This window comes from Lupinus angustifolius, chromosome LG15 (assembly GCF_001865875.1).
Source record: "Lupinus angustifolius cultivar Tanjil chromosome LG15, LupAngTanjil_v1.0, whole genome shotgun sequence".
Classification (NCBI taxonomy): Eukaryota; Viridiplantae; Streptophyta; class Magnoliopsida; order Fabales; family Fabaceae; genus Lupinus; species Lupinus angustifolius.
Genome location: NC_032023.1, coordinates 4,950,767 through 4,971,617, shown reverse-complemented (window position 1 = coordinate 4,971,617; position 20,851 = coordinate 4,950,767). Strand labels below are relative to the sequence as shown.

At 31.2% G+C, this 20,851-nt stretch overlaps 2 protein-coding genes across 2 annotated transcripts; one reads left to right on the top strand and one right to left on the bottom strand.

The window, feature by feature from the left end:
- On the top strand, positions 9,045–10,498 carry LOC109327663. The gene is made up of 2 exons (XM_019560833.1): positions 9,045–9,305; positions 9,374–10,498. The coding sequence occupies exons 1-2, from the start codon at positions 9,045–9,047 to the stop codon at positions 10,496–10,498; spliced, it is 1,386 nt and encodes a 461-aa protein (XP_019416378.1).
- LOC109327445 (C2 and GRAM domain-containing protein At5g50170) lies at positions 12,041–17,805 on the bottom strand. The gene is made up of 9 exons (XM_019560590.1): positions 17,200–17,805; positions 15,388–16,572; positions 14,993–15,175; positions 14,611–14,894; positions 14,394–14,510; positions 13,954–14,216; positions 13,670–13,838; positions 12,809–13,081; positions 12,041–12,423 (listed from the first exon to the last, which is right to left on the bottom strand). The coding sequence occupies exons 1-9, from the start codon at positions 17,579–17,581 to the stop codon at positions 12,214–12,216; spliced, it is 3,066 nt and encodes a 1,021-aa protein (XP_019416135.1). The 5' UTR covers positions 17,582–17,805; the 3' UTR covers positions 12,041–12,213.

Genomic DNA, 20,851 nt, shown 5'->3' with positions numbered 1-20,851 from the left:
AATCTTTATTCTAAAAACTATTATCTCAATAAAATATATTTTAAAACCACCTTTTAAAAAAGACTTTTAAAATCATTTAAAACCATTTAAAAAATCACTTTTAAAATCATTTAAAAAACACTTTTAAAATTCATTTTTTTAAAAAGTGATTTTTGTGTAAAAAATGATTTTTTTGAAATTTAAAAAAAAAAATAGTTTGTTTGAATATCCTACCAGCAATGTTTAAGGTTCTACGTATAAAGTTTGTAACAAATACTTATAGAGTATAATATCTATGTATCGTGAGTGTAAAGATATATACATAATTATTAAATCACTCGTCATTCATTTGAATTAATTTATTTTAAAGAGACAATATTAATTAAATATAAACGGTCGATAATGAAATGACATTATATAATACTCTTACAATGTAAGTGCATACATTTTTTCTCATACTTATATATGTTATGTATTTAAAAATAAAATTTTAATATTAACTACATACACATGTCCTATAATTGATATCAATTTAATAAAATGTTAAAATGAGAGAGAATCATAGAGGATTTGCTTGAATTTAATTTTCTTGAATATTAAATGACATTGAAAAGCAAATAACGATATTTTATTTTATGCAGTATCAATATAAAGATCTATACATAATCACTACATCATCCACCATTAATTTGAATTACTTTTTTCGAAGAGTCAATAGTGATTAAATATAAATAGTGGATGATATAATAATATTGTATAAAACTCATCACTGTTAGTACATATATTTTTTTCTCATACTTATATATGTTATGTACTTAAGAATAAACTTTTAATACTAACTAAATACATATATCATATAGTTGATATTAATTTAATAAAATATTAAAAGTGAAAGTGAGAATAATGAATGATTTGTTTGAATTTAATTTTCTTGAATATTAAATGACATTAAAAAGCAAGTAACAATATTTTTTTATTTTATACACTGTTAGTATAAAGATTTATACATAATCACTATATCATTCACCATTCATTTGAATTAGTTTTTAATACTGGTTAAATATAAATAATGGATCATATATATAAAACTCATATATTGTTAGTACATACATTTTTTATCATACTTATATATGTTATTAAGAATAAACTTTTAATATTAAATACACACATGTCCTATAATTGATATCAATTTAATAAAATATTAAAAGTAAGAATGAAAAATTGGTTGAATTTAAATTTCTTAAATATTAAATAAAAAATCATATTTTTTAAGTTTTTTTTAGATGGATTAGATATTCATCTAAATGGATATATCCATATATATTCATAGAATATAATAAATGAATTCAAATTCATCTATTAATGAAGTTATTCATTAGATTTAATAGATAAATTTAGATGAATTTAATTTTCTTAGATCGAGATGAATTATAGATAATTTTAACATCTCTAAATATTATCCACACTCAATTCGTGAAAAATATCATTTTTTCTTAACAAATATATCTAGTGTCCCTTTTGTTATTCTACATGTTCATCGAGTGCTTTTTTCTACCTCATTTTGGACATGGAAAAAATATTCAACAATTAAACTAAAGTGTAAAAAACTTGACAGAACTTGAGTTATGAAGAAGAAGGAAACTTGTGCTGCAAATTCATATCACAACATTGACTAGTGCTTACAATTTTGAGTATAACCGTGTGTTGAAAGCTTGAACGTATAAGGGTGAATACATATTATTAAATCTATATCTATATCTATCCTAATAAATAAAAGCAAAACATAAAATAATTGCCAATGGTATAATTAATGTTTTCCCATTTTATCCTTTATAGTTTATAATTTCATAATTCTATAGATTATGACCTATCAATATAAATTAATCTTTTTCTTTAACTGTCACATCAATTCTTTATTCCCTCTCCTTTCTATTAGAACTACTGTAGTTTATTTCATTTTGAAATGGCACAAAAAGTGGATAACTGAATTAAGATAAACGTGTAAATCATTTTTTCTAACTCCAGTTTATACATAATTTAGTTTCTTAGTCTTTTTAAAAGTTGATATCTATACTAATAAATAAAAGCAAAACATAAAATAACTGCCAATGGTATAATTTATGTTTTCCCATTTTACCCTTTATCTATACTAATAAATAAAAGCAAAACATAAAATAACTGTCAATGGTATAATTTATGTTTTCCCATTTTACCCTTTATAGTTTATAATTTCATAATTCTATAGATTATGACCTATCAATATAAATTAATCTTTTTTTCTTTAACTGCCACATCAATTCTTTATTCCCTCTCCTTTCTATTAGAACTGCTGCAGTTTATTTCATTTTGAAATGGCACAAAAAGTGGATAACTGAATTAAGATAAACGTGTAAATCATTTTTTCTAACTCCAGTTTATACATAATCATTGCAGTTAGTTTCTTAGTCTTTTTAAAAGTTGATATCCTAATAAAAGTATAAAGCAATGCACTAATAATTTTGCTTTTCACTATTACTACTACCGTTTCCCACTACATACACTTTTCTCTCTCCATTTTTTTCTACATCATTTTCTTCCAATATTCAAGTATTTCTCTTCTCAATTCTTCTTTGTATTCATGAGTTGCGAGATTATTTTATTAACCCTTCCATCTTTATGTTAATTTTTTTTAGTTTCTAATAACACTAGAAAAAAAAAGGTTGGATGAAGAAGCCTGATTGATTAAATATTTCATGCACTCTATTCAAAGAGAATAAATGAGATCAAATAAGTTTTTACCTTCCTCTCACTATGTACAATACTACATTGGGTTGCTTGGAGTTCATATCAGGTAAGATACATTTTCATATTAAATTATTAATCATACAAAAGTCATTAAACATAATCTAAAATTCATGAAAGTGAAATATTTTGTCATCTTTAATTATGGGTTTTAACTTTTAACACCATTTTCCTATTAGTGTTTGTTTAATTGCATATATTATAAAAGATAGTTTTTGAGATTGCTCTGTTGAGACCTAAGAGACAATAGATGTTAGTTAAATTAAAATTATATAAATAAACTTTGTTAATGAAAATTGCTTGATATGATTTAGGTAAAATAAGAGTGTATGAGTGTATAGTTAAAATTAAATTTTGAGAAAAAATATGCACATCTATCTTTCATATTTAAACATTAGTCTAAATATTACTGTCTTAAATTTTTCTGATATCAGTTTCGTAATCCAAAATATCATATGATACTTTGCCAAAACAGAGAAGATACTTTACCAAAATAATAGCAATTAAACTATTTTAATGTTCCATTATTTTCATGGTCATTTATTACTGATGTTCTATTGATATTTATTAGAATATTATTTTCGAAATTGTAATCCAAAATAATTAAAACCTCATTTATTTTGACCAATTATATTAATAAGAAATAAGAAATAATTAACCAATTATATTAATAACTAATATGAAATAATATCTGAGGAATAAAATAAATAATAAACTAGGATACTTCTAAATCATGTTAAACCTTTGGTTATATTTGTACCCAAAAAAACCTATGGTTATATTATATTTCATTACTTTTTTGAAATATAATAAAGCAAAAACATTATATAATCATCATGTCATAGTATAATTTATAGTCTCCTATTTTATCCTTATTATCTTCTATTTTTTAACAAAAGTATCTTTTATGTGCAAGTAATAGGTCACCTGAAGGACTATGCTTCAGTTTTTGCAAAAATCACAATATATGATTTTTGATATATAGTTCACATATTAGTTGAAATTTGTGCATAATCTTAGCAAAAAAATATATGATTTTTGCAAATATTAGAAAAAAAGTGAGGACAAAATAAAATATATAAATAAAAAATAATATTTTAAATATTTAGTTTTGTTGTAATTGTGTAGCCTATAAAATATAAAGTAATGCATCATAAGTTTTGCTTCTCGCAATTACTATTATTTTCCACCATATATAATTTTCCTTTTAGAAGAATGCAACATATAATGTTTTGCTAGAAAGTCATAATTTATCATTCAAAATTTTTCTCTTTAAAATATGTAATTAAAGGTTATCACATATATCTTAAGTAAAAATGTTTCATCCCCACATGAAAACTAAAGAAAAGACATAGTGGAAGAGAGCATATTCTTTTTGTATTTCACAATTCACACGTTAAGCATTTCATAATATATAATGAAATGACACCCTATTTTTGTTTCTCTTCTCTGCACTCTATTTAAGAGAGTTGTAAAGTGCAATATTATTAGCTTGAAGTAGTGAATGATTTTCATTTAATTCTATATATTATCTTTCAAAAGGAAAATTATTTAGTTTTCAAGTAGAAAAAGATATATATAAACATAGTATCTTACACGCATTTCATACAAGAGGGTTTGGTGGGTGGAAGCTTCAAGACAAATAAAACCAAACAACTATTAGACTTGAATCACAAGAACAATATGCTAGACATAGAAGGAACAATATGAATATAGAGGAAATACAAGAAGAATTAGCAAGGAGGCGTTTAACACGCTATGAACAAAACAATGGCAACAAAGTAAAACCAACTGAAAACAATATTAACAACAATCACACAAACTCCAAAGAAAGTATCATGCTCATGACATACACAACATTGTCCTCACACAAAATATAGTGGACACTCTAATACAAGTATTAAATAAAAAAAGATTATGTCCTAATTATACACTTCACCTACAAAGATAATTACGAGTAATTCAATTACTTGAATGTTCAGTTTTTTAAAAAAAAAATATTGAACAATTACATCAATCAAATATATTCAACTGTAAATTACAGTATCTAACATAACTTATTATACTTAACATTTGTAATACTACACATTACAAATAGTAGAAAAGCGAGTTGACAGGCACGAAAGTGTTTGTCAACACACTAGTTATAATAAAACAAAATGTTATAATATAAAGTATCTCCAATAAAAAATATAATATAAAATATACTTAATAAAAAATATATTTTAATTCTCCAAAATAAAATATATAAATTTTAAATTGACATTGTAAAAGTATGAATCTGGGCTAGCATGCACTAAGTGCATTTCATACTAGTTTTAATTAAAGCAATATAATAACCACATCTTGGTATATGTATGGGCAGATTATTGTTCCAAATGATATAAAACTGTCTCCATAGAGTATGACCCTATATTGAAAACTTGAAGGTATAAAGGTGGTTACATATTATTAAATTGCAATTAAATCAATATAATAATTGCATTTGAGTATACGTCCAGCAAATTAGAGTTCAAAACTTAAGAAATATAAGTTGGTTTAGTGATATAAGTCTTCATTGAATCCCTAAGATTGATGATTCAATTCTTGAGAATAACACTTGTTGAGAGTTGAAAAGGGTAGCCACGAATCTCAAAAGAGATTAATTCCTTACCAAAAAATATTGTAAATTACTATTGGTAATAATAATACAAAAATAGTAGTCTTCAAAACTTAGGAAATAGGACCATTCTTACAATAAGTTAGTGAACAACCATTTGTACCACTTTGCCAATAGGCATGGATAATATTTTTTGGCCCCCTTAAATTAGTGGATCCTGTATTGGGTACCCCTTACACCTTAGGGCCGGCCCTGTTATAAGTATAAGTTATTTATGTTAGAATATGCCTTTTTTCTTTTTGAGAGATGCTCATTGATAAATTGGACAATTCAATCATATGTAATTTCGTGTCATTTATTAATTTAAAAAGTCAATGTTTGTGTTCTTTTTAAGATTATGATTGACTATTAAATTCTCTCAAGGTAGTATGATAGACTCTTGTGTTGACAAATCAATCTCTAGTGGTTGAATTTGGGAGGACATGAGATTTGGGTATAACCCTATTGTGTTGGACTTCATTTTTATGTCTCCATTTCTTTATGAGCATGAAAACCAAACACTAAGTTATTCTTGTTTATATATTGTTCAATCATATAATTTTTGAAATGGTTAAAAAACCTCCCATATGTGGAAATTTTACTTAAATTATTAACTTTTCTTTCTCTTATATTTTGTTTGGGAATGGAGTTTTGGAAGAGAGGGGAAGAGAAGGGATAGCTTTGAAAAGTTTTTCCCTTGTTTAGGAGTTGGATGAAAGGAAGAGGAAGATTTTGGAGGGTCTCTCAAACCCTCTAAAACTCCCTATGTGCCTTATAAAGTTCCTCCAATTTAGGTTTTTGGAGATAAAATGTCAAAATGACTAAATATTTTTAATAATATTATATAATTATACATTATTGTCCATCTTATTGTTATTAGTTACATTTTTTAAAGGAAAAATAAAAAATATTTTTACATTATCATTAATTTACCATCTCTTCTAAATTTTATACTCCAAAACAAAGAGGAGAATTTACATCATTTTCCCTAACCTTTTGATTCATCTTCTTCCCTTTCTCTCGTAACTTTCAAATAAAGCATATGTTCAGACTTCCATCTTTAACTCGGGCATAAAAACTATTTCAATGAAACTAACTTACACATAGGCTAAACACAAGGTGACATAACATTACCCCAATTAATTAAATCAATTAATCCAATAGGAAACTTATGAAAAACTTATCATTACCAAATAAATAAGATCACATCTATTGTCTTCCTAGATCAAAATGTAATTGAGTTTGCATGTTGAATTCAGAATTTGAGTGATAGGATGTATGTTATAATGTTTGTTATAGAATTTATTAGAAAGGGAATAGGATAAACTATTATAGTTGATTATTTAGATTTATTAAATATTTAATATTATAGGAATAATTCTACAATGTTCTTAGTGTGAGATGATGACACTTGTGTGATCATCATCATTTTAGGATTTCTTTATTGTCTTTAAATAGTGTTTTGTTCATCCATAAAGAAAGGAATCAATCAATGAAATATGAATATTATCTTTTAGTTTTATCCCTTTCCTTAGAGTAGAATAAATATAGCTTGATTCCTTGATAGGATGAATTTGTTCCCTATCAATTGGTGCTTTCATTTGCACTTCAATGCCTCCCATAACTAAGGATGACGCTCTCTTGTTTATAAACAAGAAGTTTCAACAATTACAGAATCAAAATGATGCAAGACATGAATCTATTCTCAAAATTATTACCAACCTTAACCATAAGATTACTACCATCAAACCCTACAACAATGGATGCACTTGGCAAGGAACTTTCTCTATAGAACAATGTTATCAACAACAACATTATCAACAATATTACACGCAGTACCAACAATATGACCCATACCAGTATCACTGTCAACAATCCCACTTCTATCAACAACTTATGATTCCACAACACCAACAGTCATATGTTGAACCCCATTTTCAGCTTCAAACTAAGCCACAGACACAAGGACAGTCTCAACCATCTTCACATGATCAATCTCCTTTGTCCCCACAATATCTGAATCAGGTGGAAGTTCCTCACCAACAGCAGCTACAACATATTGCACAACCACATAATGAGATCTCATCATTAACTCACTCACCATGCCCTGTCCAAGCCCTTCCTCAATCTCAGCCTTATACTTACCCACAACATCAACCTCTTTTTGTCCAGCCTCAAACCCAACAAGACGTACAAATGTCTGCATATCAGCAACCTCATTTGAAAAACCAGCATCAATTTTCTAAGAAAATTCCAAAGATGCATCCATATGATCAATATTCTGCTATGTTCCCAAATCAGCAACAACCAGCTATGATGCCTTCATCTACGTTGCTGACATGTCCTTCATTTTTTCAACCAATAACTCACAGAGGCAAAAGGAGAAGAGAAGAGAAAGTGATAACAATGTTCAAGAGGAAAAGGAAGAAGATAGACCATGTCGGTGCCGTTCATGGCCGTACTGGAAGGCACCACTAATATTCTATCATTTACTTCTTCCAGCAGCTACTTATGGCTTCCATTACTCAAGTTTTCTTCAAAGTTGCTTAGGGTTGACTCCTTCAGCTTGGCAATATGAGTTGGAGAAAGAAATTAGGTTTTTAGAACTTGGGCTTCTTGGGTCTAAATTCCTAGTACAACCCATTGGCATCATTTCAAATTTAATGGACCAAAATAGTGTATTTGTGGACCAATTATTCAACCTTGAGGATAAGGTTGATTTTAAAGGGGTTGGTAATGATAGGATGCATGTTATAATGTTTGTTATAGGATTTATTAGAAAGGGAATAAGATAAACTATTATAGTTGATTATTTAGATTTATTAAATATTAATATTATAGGAATAATTCTAGAATGTTCTTAGTGTGAGATGATGACACTTGTGTGGTCATCATCATGGTAGTTAAAATCGCGTGCCAGCACGTGAGATCAGACGTTTTTACGTGTTCCGGCGGCGCAACTGTGCTCGATCCCATTAACGTGTTCCAGCGAAGGTGAAATCGTCGTGCAAGATCATGGAATCGGCGCTTCCACCGTTCCTAGGTGCGGAGGTTCAAAGTTTTGGGCCTCAACCCGTTTCTTGATCCGGTTTGTAAAAAAACTCTAATTTCCTAAATTAAAGAATCATTTCAGACTTTGAAGGTAGAAGTGGGAAAGTAAATTAAAAAATATATTAGAAAACGTACACAGTGAAGGTAAGATCTTCTCCTTCTTCTTCTTCTTCTTAGAAAACCCTCTTCCTTTCTCTTTCTTTCTCTTCTTCTCCCTTTCGTTTCTCTCTCTTCTGTTTTATTTTTCCACTTCTTCTTCTCTTCTGCTAACAGTGTATCAATGTATATAAGTGGCGTGATGTTTATGTTATTATATGTTAGTTTAGTTTAGGTAATATAATTATTTATATATATATTATATATTTATATATATATATATATATATATTATATAGTTTAGGTAATATATATTATTCATATATATATATATATATATATATATATATATTATGTACACACTGTTTTTTATTTATATATACTATTTATATATTTGTTTTATGTTATTTTTTGTACTGTGTATATTTTGTGTTTATTGTTGTACTGACTACTGACTATTATTTTTTATACAGTGACTATTTTTTGTTGACTGATTTAATATGTCTGGAGAAGATAACTCGAACTCAAGTCCAAGTGTTGGAGACTCAACTAACACTCTTAAGTCCCAAAATACTACTTCTAGAGTGCTACGCAGAAATGCACGTGGGAATAGAAGTGACATAGCATGGAAGCACGAGGTTGCAGTTGATGGAACCAGAAAAATACAATGCAAATACTGTCAAAAGGTTGTAACTGGAGGAACATATAGATTGAAGCATCACCTAGCTGGAACTAACAAGGATGTTGAACCTTGTATTGCTGTGAGTGATGAGTTGAAGAAGGAAATGTTATTGATTATTTCTGGTTTACAACAAAACTTAATCAAAAGTCCAATTCTTTTTTGAGCGAGGAGGAACAACCTAAAGTTGGGGAAAAGAGGAAAGGAGTTGAAAACTTGTTCAGGAGGAAGGGGATTAGCACTCAAGCCACCATCAACAACATGTTTAAGAAAGGCATCAAAGAAGAAGCAAATCAAGCTATTGCTAGGTGTTTTTATAACAATGCCATTCCATTTAATGTGGCAAGGAGTGACGAATATTTTGAAATGTTCGAGTTGGTTGCGAAACATGGACCTGGAGTCAAGCCTCCCTCCTATCATGAAATTAAGGTCAAATATTTGAAGGAAGAGGTTAAGTTGACCAATGCTAGACTCGAAGAACACAAGGCTGAGTGGAAGAAAGTTGGGTGTACAATAATGACTGATGGTTGGACCGACAAGAGGGGGATGACAATCTTGAATTTCTTAGTGCATAGCCCCAAGGGAATAGTTTTCTTGAAGTCTATTGATGCATCACACATTGCAAAAACTGCTGATAGGATCTTTAAGATGATATATGACGTTGTTGAGGAGATTGGGGAGGATAATGTTGTTCAAGTTGTGACAGACAATGCATCCAATTTCAAAGTTGCTGGAGAGATGTTGATGGAGAAAAGGAAAAAGCTTTATTGGACACCTTGTGTTGCTCATTGTATTGACTTAATACTGGAGGAGTTTGAGAAGAAAATTCCTATTCATGCAGACACAATTTATAAAGGTAGAAAAATTACTACCTTCATCTATGGAAGGACTTCTCTAATTTCTCTTTTGCAACAACACACAAAGGTGAGAGATTTAGTGAGACCAGGCCTCACTCGTTTTGCCACATCATACTTGACTTTGGGTTGCCTTAATGAAAATAGAACAAGCTTAATAAGAATGTTCACATCAGCAGAATGGAAGGCAACTAAATTTGTTAGGACACATGATGGGAGATTGGTTGAGGATGTGGTATTGGATAAGGAATTTTGGAAGAATGTCGTTTTTGTTTTGAAGGGTACATTTCTGTTAATGAAAGTTCTTCATTTGGTTGATTCAGATGACTATGAGAAGCCACCAATGGGATTAATATACGAAGCAACGGATCAAGCTAAGGAGAAGATACAAAGTATTTATAATGGTGTTGAAGATAGGTGACTTTCATGTACTATTTGCAATTAATATTCATTTATTCATATTTATTTGCTCTTTATTTGTAACTAACATCATTATTTATGATATTCTTTATAGTTATATGCCTTTATGGAAAATCATTGATGATAGATGAGATAGACAGCTTCATAGACCATTACATGCTGCGAGATATTTTCTTAACCCTCAATTAATTATGCTCCTGGGTTTACTGTTGATCTTGAAGTTAGAAATGGATTGTTTGATGCCATAGGGAGAATGGTGTCTGATATTCAAAATCAATCAAAGATTCTTGTTTAGATGGATCGTTTTACTAACGAACGAGGTCTTTTTGGTAAGAATTTGGCTTTGAACACGGTGAACCAGAAGACTCCAACAGATTGATGGGATTTTTTCGGGGATGAAACACCAGAACTTAAAAGGTTTGCTCTGCGTGTACTAAGCTTAACGTTTAGCTCCTCTGGATGTGAGCGTAATTGGAGTGCTTTTGAAATGGTAAAAATTCGATTCAATTGTATTATTTGTTTATGTCCACACAAATGTAAGTATAACTATATTTTATTAACTACTTGTTTAGGTTCACACAAAAGAAGAAATAAATTAATGCAAAAAACAATAAATGATATTGTTTTTATTATGGCAAACTCAAAATTGTCAAAAAAAAGCAAGCTAGGAAGGGTGTCGAGCTGACTATTGATGACGTTCCATCTGATGATGAGTGGATTGTGGAGCATAATAATAATAATGAAGAGCATTTGGATGGCCTAGAAGGTGATGGTGATGATTTGATGAGAGAAATCCTTGGAGAAGATATTGGGGAAGATATGCACGATGTTGAAGAAAATAAAGATGAAGCCCCTTTGGAAGATGATTACAAACAATTTGATGTGAATGATTTGTTAAATTAGATTTAGTTATATTAAAAGACTTATGTTTTTATACTGTATTTAGATTTGGAATTATGTTTTTATCAAATGTATGCTTTGAGATAGGTTTGGAATTATGTTTCTAGCAAAAAACGTTTGGATTTCGATTTACGTCTACTACTTTATATATATATGAATTTATTTGCATACATCTCTATTAGTAAGTAGGATCTTATGAGTCGTGTTACGATCCTAAATTTACGATCTTTGGCCTCCCTCCCGATCATAAGTAGAATCTCGATTTTGACTACCTTGGTCATCATCATTTTAGGATTTCTTTATTGTCTTTAAATGGTGTTTTGTTCATCCATAAAGAAAGGAATCAATCAATGAAATATGAATATTATCTATTAGTTTTATCCCTTTCCTTAGAGTAGAATAAATATAGCTTGATTCCTTGATAGGAGGAATTTGTTCCCTATCATTGAGTCAGCCATTTTGTATGTTTATGAAACTTTGAGGTGAATATTTAATATATAAATAAGTTGATCAAATGTCATCCATACTTAGATAGATATAAAATCAATACTTTACGAGATTAATAAATCGAATACTGAACTATACAAGTATAACATCCCGCATGCCTTGTATTGAAGTATATGAACAAAAGGATTACTAGACCATTCATTATATGGTCACATGCTATAAACAAATTTAAAATAAATGTATTGCATACACTGTCCCTACTAAAGTGATATAAAAAATGGATCTCTAAAACTTTTATCCATTCAACATTAGCCTTATATTAATATTTTAGTTTTAGCAGCTGATACTAAGTGCTGAAAGCCAGAAGAGTTATCCATTTGGGTTCTGAGACATTAACAAAATCTCTTTCTGAACCATTTCAAATATTTCCTTCAATCTAAGTGTAAACTTGGCTATTATGTTCCTGTTAACCCTTTGCTCAAACTTAGAACTCTTAAGCCACATAATGCCAATGTATGCATCACACTTGCAAGCACAGTCACCAATTGCAGATTTCTCAATTTCATACTTAATATGAATCTGCAGCAGACAAAAAATCACAATAAACCCTTCAGTAACTAAAGGTACGTCTAATGATTTAAATTGCGGACCACATCACTTGATGCGGCCACAATACTACGATTGTGATGACCGCCTCAACTACATCACATCGCAATTGGGTGTTACTCAAAATCACAGTGATACGGCTGCATCGAACTGAGCTACAACTCAACCACATCGGACCGCATCAGGCGGCATCAAATTCGAATATTTTTTTAATCACAAAATGATTCACACTGCAATGACTGCAATCCGCAGAGCAACAGCTCAATGAGTGCAATCGCCATAACCGCAGTCACAACCGCAATTTAGAACACCACATATGACAGATACAATAAGATCTAAAGTTTCTAGTTTAACATACACGGAAGTGATCAGCAAATGGGACTGCATGAAGTGCAATAACCTCGTTCACAATCCAGCCTCCAGTGTCTGCATTCGGAAACTTTTGTTGTGTGCATGTGATTTCGCCACCGAAAGCCGAGGTGTGCCTGTCGAATTTGTAATTAACGCGCCTCTCGAAGACGCCGGGCTTTACTAGTTCCCAGGCAGTTGTTTCATAATTCAAACATCCTGTCCTCAACATGATTTTATGCTCAAAGTTTCCTCCCTCGAAAATTCCCATCACTGATCTCATCTGTAGAAGAGTAACCAATACATCAAAGTCAAAACACATAGTACTATAGACACAAGAATCTTAATTCTTTAGACAGAAATTACTAACTCATCTACTAACATTAACAACCTCCTTCAAACAAAGTTCACTTGCTGAAATCACAAGGGAACTCAACTATCAATCTAATTTCTTCGAATACTAAAAGAGTGACTTACAACAATTACATTGTAACTAAAACTCTTCTAATGAAGTGCTAATACCTCATTAGATGATTTCACATAGATAAAGGATTGCTTATAAAAACATATTAACGGATCAAATTCAAAAGAGGGCGAGCTTTGCTGCAACAGTAAGGTTACTTGCCTTGTGACCTCCAGGTCATGAGTTTACATCCTCATAACAATGCCAGAGCCCACTACGTGGGAGCCTAGTGCATTGGGTCGCTCTTTTTTTATCGAAAGGCTGAAAATAGATTTTGACTTGGCAGATAAATTGGAACAAGTTTTTTGAGGCAGCATGACTTCAAAATATATAAAATGGTAAAAAGAACAAATTATCTCATGAATAGGGCCACCCTTTCTTATTTGTGACTCTAAAGTAATTACTTGCCTTAATTGGAAGTTCTTCAGAGTAAATTTTGGACATTTTTGCTTCATCGTCATGGACGGATCCGAAGTCTTCAGGAATTACGAACCCTTCTTGATTTTCATTCTCTTCTGCAAATTGTTCTTTCTGATTGAGGTTCAGTGTTCTTGTTCTCCACAAGGCTCTTATTGTTCTTTTATAGAAACAATGTGTTGTTAGTGGAACATGAATAAAAATGTCATCAACTCAGAACTCAAGTACATAAAATATTGAATATTAAAAACATTAGCATGCCCAACCAATAATACCTGGAGGCAGCACTAAATGATACAAATGATTGAAAATGAAACCTAAGTCTTCCTTCTTCATCTTGAGTCTTTGCACCGTGCCTCGCGTCAACACCTCGGCCTCGTTGTAAAATTATGACCAATGCAGGGCTTCCTACTGATGCTAATGAGGGAGGAAGCACTTGTATGTCTTCAATATCTTCCCAAAGGAAGAAAAATTTGGTTTTATGTCCAAACAAATTGGCATAAAATCCCAGAATCCTTGCCGAAAGAAACAGCCGACCCTACAGCAGGAAAGCATACTTGATTTGTTTATTGAGTTCATTTCTCAATCATCCCCATAGAATTATATGTTAGTTCACCATGACATATTATTCTAACAATGCTCTGCCTTGGAGTATAAAAAATTCAGCAAGCATTTATGAAAAGTATATATCTTAATGTCAACCACATGCAAGTACCTGTAAGGGCATTTTTCTCTTCAGGTAACATGTGAAATCTTTGATTAGAAATTCTTCCGGGGGCAACCCAAACAATTTCTGAAATGTAGAATTCCTTTGAGGCGATCGAAGATTCAACTGCCATTGTGCATCATTAATCAGATACAATACATAGTTCCACTGTACTATAAATCAATCTAACAAAGAAATGAAAGTTAATTAAAGTCACAATGCTTACCTTTTTTCCGACTTCCTTTTCCTTCCTCTCCAAGTAATCCTTGATAATTTCATCTCCTTTATTATTGTCCAAGAAAATCCTCAAATGCAATTTCGATTGAGCAGACTGAGCGAGCTTTCCTTCAAGCAAGACCCACATGTCTGCCAATTCTACCGATGAGTGCTTTAGGAAATTAATCTCAGCATATCCAAGCGAAACGTCCTGGTCAAATGGACCATCAAAATCAAAAACTTCCACACCTAAAACAGATGGTGGTTCTACCATTGCGTCAAACTCTAATATCTCTGCATTTTAGTTTAAAAACCAATAGAGAACACCAGTTAAGATATATTCCAATTGAAGCAAAATTGGTTCAGATAAGTACCAAGTTATAGGGCCAAACTGTTCCATTGAGGATCGGACGTTTGAAGCTTCACAGAGCTTGACCTTGTTTGTCCATTGCAAGTGAAAATCACATAGGGATCTGACAATCCTGTTGACTCCAAGGATGCCAAGTCGACCCCATCAATTAAAGCCACAGTAACAATCCATCCATCTCCATGTGCTTTAAGGCCATGGTCAGTTCCTGTTACAAAAGAATAAAATCAAAATTTAAAACCTCAGACGAAGTCATATAGCAAACATGACAGGAGTTTAAAATAACAAAAATGTGATTTGTACTACTGATTTAGAGAACTTCTCATGACACATGATAATTATGTGCGAAGTATGCATTCTGCGTGCATAGAACTATACGTAACGAGAAATTGTCCACGACTCTTCAACTAATATGCTTACCCATTTGAAATCTAGCTTGCACAAAGTGAGATACCATATTATAAACACGCTGCAACTGGATGATTAAAATTCCAGTTGTAACAAGCTCTCCAAAACTATCAGGTAGTTCAAGTCCCTTAAATTCCAAGCCATGATGTGCGCTTGGACCGCACCGTAATATATGCGCAAACACATACAAAAACATAAAAATGGTGGAAAGTACTGTGAAGTTACAAAAGTATTTGGCTGCAAACCACCAATTCCATTGGTTTTCTGTTTGCAAGGTTGCCAACAAGTTTTCCTTGTCTGGTAAATCTGTCTTATCTAGAACCTTAAAATTCTGAGCAAGTAGGTTGGAGAACTGGTCGAAACTCTCATTCATTCCCTGCCGAGTCCCTCGTTCTATCATGCCTTTCATCATTGTGCTTTGTAGGAAGACAATGCCCCATGATACCACAAGATGGGATGATGTCTCTCCAGAAGAAAGCCCTCCTGGCATTATCTTGTAAAGCAATTCGATACGAAATGTATCGCCTAATGGGACCTCAGGCGTGTTTACGCTAACAAGTACAGCAAATTCCTCTTTAGTCACTCTGATATAGGTTTGATCCTCAGTGGCATTAACAGCCTTAACCAATTTCGAAGCAGCTTTTGTATATGACACAACTCGAGTTAAACAAGACGTTTCACCAGATTTCCATGCCCATGGACCCTCTTGTACATTTATTGTTCCCTGAAGTGCTGCCAAATCCTTTCTAAACTGTGAATTAGGTGCAAAAAGAAACACATTAAGATCATATGGAGACACTGCATAAATATGATCTACTACAATACCACCCTGCAAATTTTCGGGCATTTCCGTCTTGTTATCTTCGGAATCCATTAGTACCATGGCTTCCTCAAAGCTACAAGGAGATGGATTTTCCTCTACACTGTCTTCATAATCAGATAGCGAATTCGATAGTTCTGAGGAATATTCAGCTTTTGACCTTCCTTCTTTCTTATTGAAAATCTTCTCTAGACGATTAGCAATAACCTTCAACAATTGTTTGCCTTCACCCATTTTACTACAAGGGACCTGAGAGCAAATGTGCTGATCTTCCAATTCTCTTGAGTCCTCAAATGCTACAGTTGAATTTGGAGAATGTGTGTGATTGATAAAAGAATGGTCTTTACCATGAAGAGAAATGGTAAGGAGAATTTTCCCTGATTATACAAGACATTGAGCAAAAAACCAGTTGCGAAAATTACGAAAGAATTAGAAAACAGCCATGGGAATAAATCATCCAACTTTTTATTAGCAAAAATAGGATTATCAGAAAAAATGTACTTAAAAGATCATATGATGTCAAAGTTTCCTTTCTCAAATACAAGTATACAACTAACTTATGCAGTTCACAAATTTCCAATTTTATCTCAGAAAATTATTTTCTTCTTTATATATATAAATGTTCTCACTGATTTTTTATTTGGTCTTTCACTTGTTATCCCCATAGGATAGGGGAATAGCCATAAGACTAACCGGGTCATGGTGAATAGGACCAATGTTTTCAATTGCAGTTGTGGTCGCAATTAATGACAATATTGCTGTCACAATTGCGATTGCTTAGTGCAATTTGAAACAATAGAAGCATATTTACACAATTCTCTTATTTACCCTATGTAATGCATCACTAGCTCGAAAAATTAATGTAAAAAGCGACGAATGTGATTGGGTAAGTATGATAAGAAGCACAAGTTCGTAGGTAAAGTTTCAGACAAAGATATTTGAACTTTAAAACATCAAAATAGCATATACAATGTGACCAAAAGTAATTGAGTAAAACAACAAACCACAATATTTCTTGAAGAATTTTCCATTCTTAGTAGTAGTTTCAAGAGAGAACCATGTAGGTGCCAAACTTTGCTTATCCTGAGAAGCAACAAATGCTACTTCTATCCGCACCTCTCCAAGAACAAAATCCACAGAACCATTAGTTACCACCTTTGACTCATCATCATAATAACCATCATCATCAATATTAACAACAGAAATAACAAGCACGTTCTCTTTCTTATCATGCACCCTAAAAACAAACTCTTCATTCCAAACAGGGTTACACGTGTGCCTGAGTATTCTAGTTTTGGACTTAAACTTTCCTAGTTTAAGCTTCACATAAGAGTTATTAATGGGTAAGTCTTTTGCTTCTAATATACACACATTTAGTTTCAGCATAGCTTGTATATGTTATGTTGGTATTAAGAAGTTGTAATAACAAGACATGAAGAAAAAGCACAGTGGGTTATTGGAGGAAAGGGTGTGAATGTGAAGAGGGTAAAGGAAAGATTTGTTTTTTTATACTTTTTTGTCTGGGTCGGTGGAAGAGGAACGTGGACGTGGAATCAAAGGAAGATGACACGAGGGGAGTTAGTACAAATGTGGATGGCAGAGAAATTTAATTGAAGAACAGGTGTTTTGCTTCAGTGGAGGTAACAATCTGTTTTAAATTGTATTTTAATTTATGGGGACGTACCTGGTGTGGTTATTGTGATTTAATTTTATCAATAAGATTAATCTAATGGTATAAAACAAACTAAAAATGTCTGATTCTTTAGAGCGATATTTGTTATGAAAGATAACCATGACATGATTAATACCTTTGAGAAAAAATGTGTGAGTACAAAAACAAATTAGTGTAACTTTTAGGATGAGGAATTGGGTGTCACTTTAGTTCTATGCGGCTTAATATGGTTTCATGTAGCTACCGTATGATACAATTGCGTTGCAGTGATGTGACTCCATCATTATTGTAACACTGTTACACTATAATTGCATAGTATTATCGTTGCAGTCGCCACAAAACTACAATAATTTTGCAGCTACATTAGACAATACAGACCCTAATTTAAAAATAGGAAGTAAATAAAGTGTGCAGTAGGCTCTCAGAAAATTATTGAAACAAAAAACTAATTAGATGAACTAGTCAAAATATATCAAATCAATGGTTTATCATTAAACTGGTTCCAAGAAAATTTGAAAAATCAGAAATAAAATGGGAGAAATTCAGGAATCTTCTATGCTATGCGATTTTGCCATTTGCATATTCCGTTTCATTGGCGGCTCAGGAAACACTATTCACCTATCAGAATATTAACTATTAGGGGAAGTAAATATTCATATAGACAATAATACAGGATAATTATGAATGTTAGACACTGTCTTTGTATACATCATCTCATTAATTATTCCAGAAAATGTATCAATATCTAATGATCATTAATTCTTAATGATGATGAATGGCGGAGAATATAATAACTCTACATAAATATATAACATTGTGTAGATATTACAATGTATGTATTATAAGCTTTCAGCCGTTTTTAACCATTAATATTTGTCATTTGCGTTTCTAAATTTTCTTTAGTAGGCCCATTGTAGTTTCTTTTAATCTAGTCACCGTAATAATTATTCCAAACAATGTCATATGATTTTAATGAGGAGAATAAATTACACTATCATCCTTCACTTTTCTATACCTACACAACCTCCCCTATGAGAGGTTTGAGAGGTTTGTGTAGATGTAAAAATGTATAAAAATTAGGGGAGGTTTGTGTAAGTGTAAAAAAAATGATGAGTAATTTGTGTAATTTCATTAAAACTCATGGGGTATCAGTGTAATTTACTCTGATTTTATACTTAATTTTAAGGATATACACATTATTATAAACATAATGATATAATTGTTTTTTATTTTTTTTACCAAACTTTTTTCTATGTCACTTGGAGACGAGTATAGTTCGCTTAGAGCACCCAGTTCTTAACAGAGTTCTTATTCTGTTCTCTAGTGTAGTTTTCTTATTCATTGTGTTTTGTTATTAAATAAGAACAAAAGTGACTAAACAAGAACACTCATTGTTGAGGAGAAAAGAGTAATGTAAATACACAATCCAAGAATAAATATAAGCACAAACATATCAAAAAATATCAAAATATCTATAAACATAAAAAAAACCTAGAATTATTACTAAAAATTGAAATTTTATAGAAATAAAAATGAAGAACCCAACTTATCTTCTTTGAGCGAAAATTTCACCAATTACATGCATGTTAATAACAAAATTATATTTTTTATTTATAATTGATTTCTAATATTTATAATAAATTAGAACAATTTTTAATTTATTAATAAATAAATAAGTAGTTATTCTTAGTATTTTGCTATATTTACTGTAAAATATAAAAGTGTTGGGTAATTGTAGGATCGAAATAATAATAAAAATGATGTTTGCCATTGTGATAAAAAATAAATATTATTTTATTTTATAGGTAATATAATAAATTATAAAATAATACGTGGAATACAAATAAAAATGAAAATGTTGATTGGAGATGTATTACAATTCATTTCAATGCATAGAGCTTTCATGTGTTATTAATACTATGCGATTTACAAATTAGTCAATGTATGTATTAGTACGGTGCAATGTGTCAAACTGTCAATCTTCACATTTAATTTATTTTTTTAAAGTAAATCGGTCGTACAATTAGTACCATACAACTGAGGAAAAATTACCGGATAGTGTAGTGTAGTTTGACTACACTATTCCAGCTTTAGTGCACCTTTTGAATTAATTACGGGTTTGAGGTATTTTTTTGAAACTCGTGAATGGGATCCACAACTTTGGCAAAGTCGTGTACCAGAGCCACGATTTCACTGGAAAGTCGTGGACCACATCCACGATTTCCCTTTATTATTCTCTCTCCTCACTGAAATCGTGGATATGGTACACGACTTTCAGTGTCGTGTACCCGGTACACGAGTTTGCATGGGTTATTTCGAATTGCACCCATATACGAAATGTTTTATTTGTCTTTATTTTTATTAATTTATAAAAATAATGTATTTTGAATATGGTAATTTTAGTTAAATGATTATTTTTTTATTTTAGTATGGTAATTGAATATGTTAAATGATTAATTTAAATTAATTTAATAAGAAATTTGGAATTGGAATAATTTGTAATTTAAAATTAATGTAATAACAAAAATGGAATTGGAAAAGGAAGAAAATTTCATAAATTGTAATTTCAAATTAAAAAACATTTAATTAGCGGGAAAAAAATCCTAATGGCGTCTATGAGATGATGTTCCACATCCAGGTGCCTTTATCCTTCGAGGTGGTTGGACTCTTAGTTGTTGTTGTTGTTGCGATTGATTTTGTCTTCCACCTCTAACCAGTTGTGGCTGCTCCTCATCTTCGTCTTCACTATCGTCATCGTTTGTTTGTGAAGGCATTGTCGGCTGATAATATTGTTGAGAGTTGAATGCCGAGAATGGAGTATTTGAAGTAGTGCCAAACATTGATGACATTCCTTGAAATTGTGAAGATGATGGTAATTGAGAAAATAAGTAGTCACTCATTGCTCCGTAAGGTTCAAACCCAAACGGATGTTGTTGTTGTTGCTGAGGAGCAGGAGTCTGAGTGTATGCCTGCGGAAAAGTATC